This window comes from Halichoerus grypus, chromosome 8 (genome assembly GCF_964656455.1).
Source record: "Halichoerus grypus chromosome 8, mHalGry1.hap1.1, whole genome shotgun sequence".
NCBI lineage: Eukaryota > Metazoa > Chordata > Mammalia > Carnivora > Phocidae > Halichoerus > Halichoerus grypus.
The window spans coordinates 42,697,614-42,709,729 of record NC_135719.1 but is presented as its reverse complement, the minus strand read 5'-3'; the positions used below and the strand labels follow the sequence as shown (position 1 = coordinate 42,709,729).

The window sequence follows — 12,116 nt, the reverse complement described above, 5'->3', positions numbered from 1 at the left end:
AGGATAGTTTTTTTCTTTTGTTAAGTTCGGATAATTTTTTATTGATACATCTTCAAGTTCAGTGACTTCTCTGTCATCTCCTTTCTGCTATTGAGCCTATCTAGTAACCTTTGTGTTTTTTAGTTCTAAAGTTTCCATTTGTTTTTGTTTTTGTTTTTGTTTTTTAAAGATTTTATTTATTCGACAGAGAGAGAGAGACAGAGCAAGAGAGGGAACACAAGCAGGGGGAGTCCGATGCGGGGCTCGATCCCAGGACTCTGGGATCATGACCTGAGCCGAAGGCAGACGCTTAACGACTGAGATACCCAGGCGCCCTCCATTTGGTTTTTTATAACTTCTTTACTAAGAATTTGTTTCATCCATTTTAAGGTGTCCATTCTCACCTAATGGATCATGTTTTCAATAGTTACTTTAAACGTCTTTGGTATTTCTAATATCCGGTCATCTTGGGGTCGGCATCTATTAATTATCTTCTCCCTTGAGAATTGGTCAGATTTTTGTTCTTGCAATGTGTGTTAATTTTTGGATTCTATCCTGGACATTTTGAATATTGTGAGATTCTGAATCCTGTTAAATCCTTTAGAGAGGTGAGGATTTTTTGTTTCAGTAAACCAGTCAATCCAGTTAGGTTATAACTGCATATTCTTTCTCACTTTAGGTAGTGGTTCCATTATCTGTTCAGTTTTCAAAGCTTTTGCTGTGCTGAGTTGCCCTTCCATTCCCACTTAGATTGATCTAGGACTTGGGCAGTGATTTATATTATAGTTCTATTCTAAAAGCCTCATCTGTACTTTAGCCGCCCACATGTGCATAGCTTGCAGGGTGAGCCCAGGTTCATATGCAGAATTAGGGGTTTACTCCTCCATCTTTCTCTGCTCAGCGATTTCCCCATACTCTCTGAGTCCCAGAAGTCCTTTTCTTCATTCCTCTAGCCAGAAGCATGGAGTTTTCTAGGTTTTAGTTCTTACCTGTCATGCCTTGAGGTGAAGTGGCAAGAGAAAAAAGAAAAGAATAGGGATCACCCAACTTTTTTTCACAACAGGGACCCTCTTCCTGATTCTTCTATTCAAAGGAATGGATTTTCTCTTGTCATTCTGCAGCAGTGTAGTTTCATGGCTGCAGCTGGCCTCAGGCAGGACCTAGAAAAACAGGAGAAAAAGAAAAAAAATAAGTATTTCCCCTACATTGTTAGGAGCCTTTTGCCATAATCCTCTAGCAAAAAAGATGCTCTCCTCTTAGTATTAGCTGCTCATGCCTGCTACAACAGTTTCCCTATTTGGCCCACTCATGGGTCAAAGCCAGGAACTAAACGATAAAAAGCAGAGTACCCACCACTCTTTTTTGTTGTTATTTGTTGTTCTTCACTTCCCTTCCCAATCTGCCTGCTGTTTAATTTTAAGAGCATTTTGTCCAGTTTTTAGTTGTAATCAGTGGGAGAGAGAGCCCCTGCAATGAGCTTATTACTCCATCTTGGCCAGGACTAGAAGTCACATTGTTTTGTTTTTAAATAAATTAACATTATTGGTGTATAACTATATGACTAAATATACCCATTTTTAAGTGTATAGTTTGTTTTGAGAAATGTTTTCCCTCATATAACCAACCATCACATTCAAAAAATAGAACATTCCCAGAAAGCTCCCTTGTGTCTCTTAGCTTTCTGCCATCCCCTCCTCATCCTGTCCTGATAACACCCTTTGGTGGAGGATGTAAAGGATATTTATACATATGACTAGTAGTTAAAGGAGATCTTTAATATTCCTTTAGGTTCTACTACATGGAATAAGTGAAAGAATATTAGTTTCAGATTGTCTTAGGGTAAAATTCACAACTTTTCCACTTAATTAACTGGATAATATTGGGTCATTTTTATAACCTCCAAAGAATCTAGTCATGGTTTTTTCGTATTTAACATGGCCGGTAAGTGCTCTCTTACAGAGAGCTTTGAGAATTAAATGGGGTATATAAAGTACCTTATACAGGCCTTGGCATATAGTAGATTCACATTATGTGTTATTCTCCCAGTACCTTTCCTTATATGCAGTGTGCATAAATGACTTGAGCCAGCTACATTGAAATAGAGACCAAAATATAATTATTTATTTAGTATTGTGAAATATCTCCTGCCCCATAGCCTAGACCCTGGCAGAATATATAAGTATTTTGGCATTATCATGCCACTGTGGTTTAGATGAATTTTTTCAATCTATCCTATTAGGAAAAACTTTTGAGCATCTACCTTCAATGTAATATGTACATCAGGCACATACACCTACACAGGAAGGATGAGATAAAAAATAGAAAAATTGTCATGTTTTCTTCATCCTAGGAGACTGCTGGTCTAATTTTCTGAATCCCTTGGGTCATGATCACATTTGGGGATGCCCTACCCCAAACCTATTAAGTAGAACTATGGGGGTGGACCCTAGTAATCTGTGTTTTAACTGAACTTTCCATAATAATTTTTGATGAGCCAGGAACAGGTTTGGGAACCTCTGGATGGGACCAGGTTTTGATAATGGAACTCAAGCACAGAAAAGACACTACAGCAACATCAAAGGGCATCAGAGGGCATTTGTCCTCTTCTCCCTTTTTTCTCTTTGCAAGTTGAGACTCAACAACTCCTGAAACACTTTTCCCCAAGCACTCTGTCTAGTGGCAGAGAACACAGTCTATTTGGGTGCCACAGAGTTATAGTCACACAGTTCTCATGGGTACTATTGGACGTAATTCTACCAGTCGATAGGATTATTGCCTTTATTTTACATATGACTAAACCTAAATGAATAACTATTTCAATTTCAGGCAAATCCTGTTGTGAAAACCTGTTTCCAAACAGAGTTGGATTGGGTTAGGGGATTGGGGTGTTAATAAATTGTTGAATCATATTTCTGAGAAAGCTGGACAAAACAGTGTCAGTATATTCTGTACAAATAAACATAAAATAGGATCAGTTAATAGGGGGTTTTTGTTTTTTTGTTTTGTTTTTTCACATGTTAACTCTTGTAAAGTGGTGGTGTCTGCTGAATGCTATGTTAAAGGAGGATTCTTAAGGGAGTCTGGGCCCAAGAAGCAAGGAGTACCTAAATGGACTAGCAAAATGTGTTTAAAGTGGGTGAATGAGAGTTACCATGTCTGCATCTTTGGATTTTTTGGGGGGGGTATTGAATGTATGTGAATTTTCCTGTGACAAATTGTATTGTTTCATGACATTTTTATACAAGATTACTTTTTAATTAAATCAGTTGTTAACTAATACTGTGGTCTAACTATGGTGACACAAAAGTAGTTTTATATGCAGAGATCCTTTTTGAAATGTTATTTGATTCAGGTTTGAGTTAGTTCCACCTCTGACATTGTAACTAGCATTTTAAGTAAAAATTCTGTACCCAGATAGTAACCTGACTAGTTTCATGAGAAATGGAAATAAATATTAATAAAAATAAATGACAGCATTAAACAATAGGACAGTCAATTTTGGGTTTATTTCATGCTGTTAGCCTTTCCTTCTAGAAATGAAACAGCATCCTCAGATTATACTCTCTAAATTATTACCTACAAATATTTTGTCTTTTTCATTAAATATCTCTGAAGGACCTTGTGACTTATAAATGGTTTAGACTCATTGGAACTATTCAATACAATAAGGTATTAGAAATTTTATTAATTAGAAATTTTGTTGATTAACAGAGTGACAGTCTGCTAAATCTTAATTGTAAGATTTAATTTTAATTAGTGCTTGATTTAATACAGCAAGTTTTCATTAAATTTCTTTTTGGCTTTTTAAAAAATTTTTTTTATTATGTTCAGTTAGCCAGCATGTAGTACATTATTAGTTTTTGATGTAGTGTTCAGTGATTCATTAGTTGCATATAACACCCAGCGCTCATCACCACACGTGCCCCCTTTAATACCCATCACACAGTTGCCCCATCCCTCCACTCCCCTCCCTTCTGTAATCCTCAGTTTGGTTCCTGGAGTCCAGAGTCTCTCATGTTTGTCTCCCTCTCTGATTTCTTCCCATTCAGTTTTCCCTCCCTTCCCCTGTGGTCCTCCGCGCTATTCTTTATGTTCCACATGTGAGTGAAACCATATGATAATTGTCTTTCTTTGCTTGACTTATTTCACTTAGCATAATCCCCTCCAGTTCCATCCATGTCGATACAAATGGTGGGTATTCATCCTTTCTGATGGCTGATTAATATTCCATTGTATTTATGAACCTTATTCATTCTTTTTGGCTAGTTTTGAATTCTGCTTTAGAATCCTATAGAAAACTGACAAATTAGTGTGGCAGACTATTTTTAAATACTCTTGATCTCACAGTTATTTTTGTATTATCTTTGTAGAATAAAGAAATATCTTAGGAAAGGAAATTTGGATGGGATGAAATTAAATTCAACCTAAAAATTCACTAAATGTCAATGAAGTACTGTTACCTTAAAATAACTTTTTTTCCCCCCCTTCTTTAGAATCCAGCAACTATCACAAGAATACTCCTTAGCCACTTCAATTGGGATAAAGAGAAGCTAATGGAAAGGTAAGGAACTATATTGTCAGCTTTGTACTTACAAGTAGCACAGAAAACTTGTTGAACTGAATTTACAAGAAGCAAATAAGGAATTGATTTATAGACCAGTATGTGAAAAAAACCAGTGAGCAAGTAGTATGTGCTTTAATTTCTTGTATTTCTCATCTGTAAATTTTGCAATAAACTTAATGTTAAGGGAACTCAGACTTAATGTTCCTTTTATTTTGGAGCTAAGGTGGGGGCTCTCCTTCAGTATCTTCAAAATTACATCCTCTTGAGTACTGAGAACTAAAAATGTGTTTTGAAAAAGTGGTCGAGGGGGCACCTGGCTGGCTCAGTTGGTGGAAAATGCAGCTCTTGATCTCAGGGTCCTGAGTTCAAGCCCCAAGTTGGGTGTGGAGCCTGCTTAAAGGAAGAAGATGAAATACATTTTAAAAAGCACTTGATACAGTCCTCAAACATATGAATAATATCTTCCATTAATTACTTAAAATTTTTTTGCCCATAAAACTTTAAAATCTATGTTAAGCATATTAATGACATTTATTCAGTAAAAATAAGTTGCTGAGGGTATCCTGACCATCAAAATAGCTGTTTGGACTGGTTCTCTGATTTCAGGCAGGATGATATTCCATTGAGTATTTTTTCTATTTTCTCTCTGAAAATGTTTCTGGTTCTAAAAGGGAAGAAATTACAGGACTAGTGAAGGACAATATTAATGCCATTCTTAATCTTTTTTTCTTCCTTAGATTGAAAGTTAGGAGTACTTGTTAAGGTGGTAAGGTGACAGCCTATATTTATTCTATCAGCCATATTCTTCAGTCTAAAATTAGCAATCCTATTTTTAATAAAGAATTAACACTAGTTGGGAATTGAGAACCCAAATATTATGAGAAATAAATGGAAAATACTTCCCATTTGATTTTAAAATTGAAAGAACTTTGCAAAACAGATATTAAATAATACTAAGAGCATTGCTCAGTTTTTTGGTTTTTTTTTAAGATTTTATTTATTTATCTGTCAGAGAGAGAGAGAGAGATCACAAGCAGGGGGAGCGGCAGGCAGAGGGAGAAGCAGGCTCCCAGGATCCTGGGATCATGACCTGAGCCGAAAGCAGGCACTTAACCAACTGAGCCACCCAGGCGTCCCTATTGCTCAATTTCTCACACATTGCACCCCAACTACAATTTAATAATAACAAATAATAGTTATGGTTATTGAGCCCTTTGTGCCAGGCATTATTTCATTTTATCCTCCTTATAGCTTTATGGTGTTGGAAACTATTATCCCCACTTAATTGATATGGAAAGTAAGGCTTAATATATTTATCTTAGTTTGGTAACAAAAGGAGTTAGCACTCAAACTCATGTTTGTTGGACTCCAAAGCTTATGTTCTTAAACATATATAGTTTTCCCAGGGTTCATGAAGAATAAAATGCTCCTGACTGTGATTGCCCCCGCCGCCCCCTGTGGATCTGACCACCTTTTTTGAAGTCAGTGGTATTTCTTAATTTTGGTAACATTTATTTTCTGGTTTATTTTGTGACAGGATAAGGAGTTTTCATTATTTATATCTGATATTCTTCTGACTTAACAGTTTGTTTCTTATTAATGTATTTCTTCAAAGAAAATTTTCTCCTGTAACACTGTTGATACTGCTGAAAGCATTTTTCAATTAAATACTGTACTTAGATGTGGTAAGTATGAATTAAAAAGTAGTCAGCTCCTTGGAAACTTCTCTGTGTGTGAACTTTTCCATTTCTTTTTGTAATTTCAGTTTTTTATATATTCTGAAGATATGTTATTGGGAACCTTTAAATCTTTAAATAGTGTTTTTAAAACCAATATGCAATATCTTTTTGTCTCATTTAATGAGTTTCACATTATACTCTATGTTTGATATTAACACTGCCACACTTTATGATTACTAATATGTTTAGATTTAATTACTGCCATTGTAAGTAGTGCTTTGTATTTATTATGTTTTCTGTTTGGTTTTTTTGTTGGCTTGATACCAAGTCTTCTTTCTCTTTCTCCCCTCCCCCCCCCCCCCCCCCGCCTCCATCTCAGAGTTACATGTTTTATTTCAGTTTTTCTAGTGGTCACCTTTATGAGCACTTTTACTAGCATATATTTAACTTTTTTTTTTTCCTTTTGGCTAGTCTCTTGCATCCCACCGTTTTCTCCAAATTTACTTTTTTCTCTCCAGAATATATCTTTAGTCATTTAAGTCATTTCATATGTATTAAAATTTTAAGGACTCTAAGAGAAATCTTCAATATTCTGAAATTTTGGGTAGTTTTTGAAAGCATATTCATTTGGGCCATTTAAGTCTGAGAACTAATATTTTTGGTTTGGGGAAATTCTTAGCTATTATTTCTTCTCCTTTTCTTGATTCTCTTAATGCTTTCTGGAATCCCTGTTAGTCACATGTTGAAATTTCTGGATCCCTTTTGGAAATTAATTTTTTTCAAAATGTTTTTTCTGACTTGTCATCTTTGTCTTTCTACTCTGGTCTGTGAAGTTCCTCAAGTTTATCTTTAATTCACTAACTTGCGTTTCTTTTTGCACCCATTCTGCTATTGAGCCATCTTGAATTGTTTAGTTCAACAGTATCCATTTTATTTATTTTAATAACTTAATTCTTGTTTTGTGGATGCTCTTTTCCTTATCTCCCTTGGCACATAATTCTTTTTACACTAATGTGTTTTCTTCTAGACTGTTTATCAGTAAACAGAATTTAAATTAGGTATTGGTATTTAGTACCTTTCAGAGTATGTTATTTTCAAATTGATCAAATTTAGGCTATAATAAATTCCAGTAAAAATCAATATGCATTCTATTTTCACACTTTCAAGTAACTCATTATCCAAAAATGATTATAATTAAACAGTGACAGTACAAATGTAGGATATGGCTGAAGAGATACAGGGAAATTTGCAGGCTTAGTATCTTTATAAGAAAAAGAAAAAGAGGTAGAAAACAAAGCCTTTGAAACAGGAACTTAGAAAAATACAAAATAAACCCAAAGACAGTAGAATAAATATTTAAGATAAAAGCAACATAATTGAAATAGAGAACAAAAATACATAAAACAAAAACATCTTTGAAAACGATTTTTTAAAAGGCAAATATCAAGAGAATGAGAAACAAGCCACACACCTGGAGAAAATATTTGTGAAAGATACCTGATAAAGACTTATCCAAAATATACAAAGAACTCCTAAAACTCACTAATTAAAAAAAAACCCAGTGGGCAAAAATCTGAATAGACAATGCATTAAAGAAGATAGGCAGATGTTAAATAAGCATATGAAGAGATACTCATCGTCATATATTATCAGGGCATTGCTTATTAAAACAAGATACCACTGCATACCTATTAGAATGGCTAAAATCCAAAAACACTGACACTACCAAATACTGATGAGGATGCAGAGCAACAAGAACTCTCATTGCTGGTGGGGATGCAAAATGGCATAGCTGCTTTGCTTTCAGTTTGGCAGTTTCTTACAAAACTAAATACACTCTTTCGATAGGATCCAGCAGTCATACTTTTTGGTATTTACCCAAATGAGCTGAAAGCTTGTGTCCACACAAAAACCTGCCCATGAATATTCATAGCATTTTTATTCGTAATTGCTAAAACTTGGAAACTATCAAGATGTCCTCCAGTTGGTGGATGGATGAATAAACTGTGGTATGTCCAGACACTTGAATATTATTTCGTGCTAAAAAGAAATGAGCTATGAAGTCATGAAAAGATATGGAGAAACTTTAAATGCATATTACTAAGTGAAAGAAACCAATCTGTAAAGACTACATACTGTATGATTCCAACTATATGATATTACTACAGAGACAGTAAGATCAGTGGTTGCCAGGGGTTAGGTGGAGGGAAGGGTGAATATATAGAGCAAAAAGGATTTTTAGGGCAGTGACACTATTCTGCTTGAAACTTTTATGTTGCATATATATCACTGTACCTTTGTCCAAACCCATAAAATGTATAACACAAATGTGAACCCTAATGTAATCTGTGGACTTTGGATGATAATGATGTGTCGATGTAGATTCATTGATTCTATCACATGTGCCACTCTGGTATGAGTTGTTGATAGTGGGTCAGGTTGTGTGTCTGGGGGGGGGGGGGCAAGGGGTAAATGGGAATGCTCTGTACTTTCTGCTCAGTTTTGCTGTCAGCTAAGACTGTTCTTAAAAAGTAAAAGCTGTGTCGAAAAGGGTGAGGAAATAAACCATTGGCAAATATGATGGGGGTAGGGGGGAAAGGCACAAACAACATTGGGAATAATGCATAATTATAAATAAATATAAATATATATATTATATATTATATATGTTATATAATTGTATATATTATAAATTTATAAATATATAAATAAATACTGAGTACCACTTTTACCAATATATTTGAAAGCTTGGAAATGGAAATTACTTCATTGTCCCCCAAGAAGTAGAAAAATAACCATGGAAAAATGTAGTAAATATTTACTAAAAGATCCCTCTCCTCCAAAAACCACTAGATGATTTTATGGTCAAGTTCTATGTAATAAACCATCAAGGAACTGCAAGTTTCTATTGAAAATTATTTCAGAACATAGAAAAAGAGAAGACATCATTAATTCCTATTAGCCAAATCAGAATAACCTTTGTTACAAAATTTGAGAAAGACTGCATAAGATATAAATCACTTTTATTATGAACATAGCTGTTGAATTCATAAATAATATTTAATTAAATTGGAAGAATTAATGGTCTAGTAGGATTTCTCCTAGGAAAGCAAGAATATGTCACCATTAGGGAAAAAATAATTCATCTATAGTATTTACTACTTTTTAACGGGTTAGTGATACCCATGATTTAGAAAAAAACAATTTTTAACAAACTAAGAAGGTAATTTCTCAGTGTCATGAAAGGCATCAACTAATAATCCAAAGCAGAATTAACCTTAATTTTGAAACTTTGGAAGGATGTCCAATAAAATCAAACAGGGTACTGGCTGTCACCAGCACTTAAATGTACTAGAAGTTCTGATAACTATTATTTAAAATAATACGCAGAAAATTAAATAAGTGGTATAAAAATTGGCGATGGGAGGATTTGGATTATATTTAGATTTTTCTTTATACTTTTATGTATTCTGTGAACTTTCTTCAGTAATCCCAGGAGAAGTGTTATAATAACACATTAACTGTGTAATTCAGAAAATAAGAACTCATTTGTAATGAAAACATTTATTTAAAAAAGGAAGAGAGGGGCGCCTGGGTGGCTCAGTCGTTAAGCGTCTGCCTTCGGCTCAGGTCATGATCCCGGGGTCCTGGGAACGATCCCTGCACAGGGCTCCCTGCTTAGCAGGAATCCCGCTTCTCCCTCTCCCACTCCCCCTGGTTGTGTTTCCTCTCTTGCTATCTCTCTCTCTGTCAAATAAATAAAAATTTAAAAAAAGGAAAAGAAATTTTTGTAGACCATATAATCATCTAGCTGGGAAACCCCAAAGAATGAACTGATAAACTATTAAAGTGGTTGCACATTAGAATCACCTAAGAGCTTTAAAAAACACCAATGCCTAGGCCCCTTTCCATTCTTTCTCCTTCCCCATCCCTTAATACCCTTGGAAAATAAGAAGAAACTCAGAATGTGAGTGACACTGTGCATCTTCCTTTCCTTGAGTATAAAAATGAAGGTGACTCGTATGACAATCTTGTAACAATTTAGGATCCCAGGAATCATAAGAAAAGTTAATATGGCCAATAATTTTGTTACATAGCTTGCTTGCTTTCTCTCTTTCTTTCTTTCTTTCTGTCTGTCTGTCTGTCTTTCTTTCTGGGCCCGGGGGGCGGGCACAAGCATGGGGCAGAGGCAGAGGGAGAAGCAGGCTCCCTGCTGAGCAAGGAGCCTGACACGGGGCTCAATCCCAGGACCCCGGGACCACGACCCGAGCTGAAAGCAGACATTTACTTGACCGAGCCACCCAGGCGCCCCTACATAGCCTTTTTTTTGTTTTGTTTTCTTAAAGACTTTATTTATTTATTTGACAGAGAGAGACACAGCGAGAAAGGGAACACAAGCAGGGGGAGTGGGAGAGGGAGAAGCAGGCTCCTGGTCGAGCAGAGAGCCTGATGCGGGGCTCGATCCCAGGACCCTGGGATCATGACCTGAGCCGAAGGCAGACACTTAACGACTGAGCCACCCAGGTGCCCCCTATATAGCACTTTTTAAAAAAATCGTACTTCCCATTTGGTAACACAATATATTCAAGCATCATTTCTATTCATTTTGACATCCTTAAAGAGAAGTCTTATCCTAGGCAAAATTATGAAGTACTTCAAATTCTGTCATCTCTTTCCTCATTTCCATATACCTGGCATATTAATTTTTTGTTTATTCATTAGGGAGCCCTAGTCCCTGTCATGGGGGAGGACTTTACGGTCTAGTGAGGGCCCTAGAGCTATAAGATTTCTTGCCAATAATTCTTATTCGCCTCCAGACTTCCAGTCCATGGTTTAAACAAATTTGTCTTGACCCCAAAACCAAGTAATTTATTCTTTTAAAAATACATTTTGGTGAAGGTGGTGAGGAATTAATGGAGAAGGGACCATTGAAATTTTTTGGTGTCGTCTTTTCTCTCTCATAGCAGCTTTCCAGACCTTTGCCATTTTCTTTCCTACCCAGCCTTCTGAATTTTTACTATGTAGATTAATTTCTTTTCTGTTGTATAAATTAAATAGAATTTTCTCTATTCACTAGATTTCTTCCCATGCTCCTCCACATGAAGCAAAACAGAACAAATCAGAGAATCAGAAGTGCAGCAACAACTCTTATCTGCCCTTCTACTTCTAAACTTTAAAGGCTAACCTTTCTATCTGGGCTTTGGTCTTATAATTTTTGTGGGATGTTGCTTCCATTATTTCATCTGTCATATCTTGAGCCCTCTCCTTTCCTGGTATATCAGTCAGGGTTTTTAGTTGTAAATATACTTGAAGAGGATAGGTGAAAATGACATTAAAGATGGGAAGATCAGCCAGTAAATGAAGGCTATGCATCCAGGAAAGTGCCCAAATCATAGTGTCAAACTATTTTAGTAAATGTGCTATTGCTCTTGCCATTGGTCACAGGCATCACAGCTCATACCATGAATATTGGGCAAGTGACAGCACAACTAGTATTTCTGTTTTGGCCTCTGAAAGATGGATGTATCCTACCCCTTTGAGAGAATGAATTCCTCATCAAATCTTCAAGTACTGTGCTTTTCATAACTATAGGTCATCCTGCTCCTTCTAGGCCTGAATCCTTTCAGCAGGAGAGACTGGGAAAGTGAGTTGTTCTTTTTTCCCTTTCTTTTTATGACAAGACTTTTTTTTAATTTTAGATTTTTTTATTATTACTATTGAAATATAGTTAACGTACAATGTTATGTTAGTTTCAGGTGTACAACATAATGATTCAGCAATTCTATACATTACTCAGTGCTTACCATGATAAATGTAGTTATCCTCTGTCACCATATAATGTTATTACAGTATTACTGACTATATTCCCTGTGCTGTACTTTTTCATCTCTGTG

General features: G+C 35.6%; 1 protein-coding gene across 1 annotated transcript in view; it reads left to right on the top strand.

Annotated features, from left to right (window-relative positions):
- ARIH1 (ariadne RBR E3 ubiquitin protein ligase 1) overlaps positions 1–12,116 on the top strand; it is a 120,990-nt gene that overhangs the window by 44,725 nt on the left and 64,149 nt on the right. Inside the window, exon 2 of the mRNA XM_036104739.2 lies at positions 4,473–4,540. Within this exon, the coding sequence (XP_035960632.2) occupies positions 4,473–4,540 (68 nt within the window). The remainder of the gene's footprint in view (positions 1–4,472; positions 4,541–12,116) is intronic.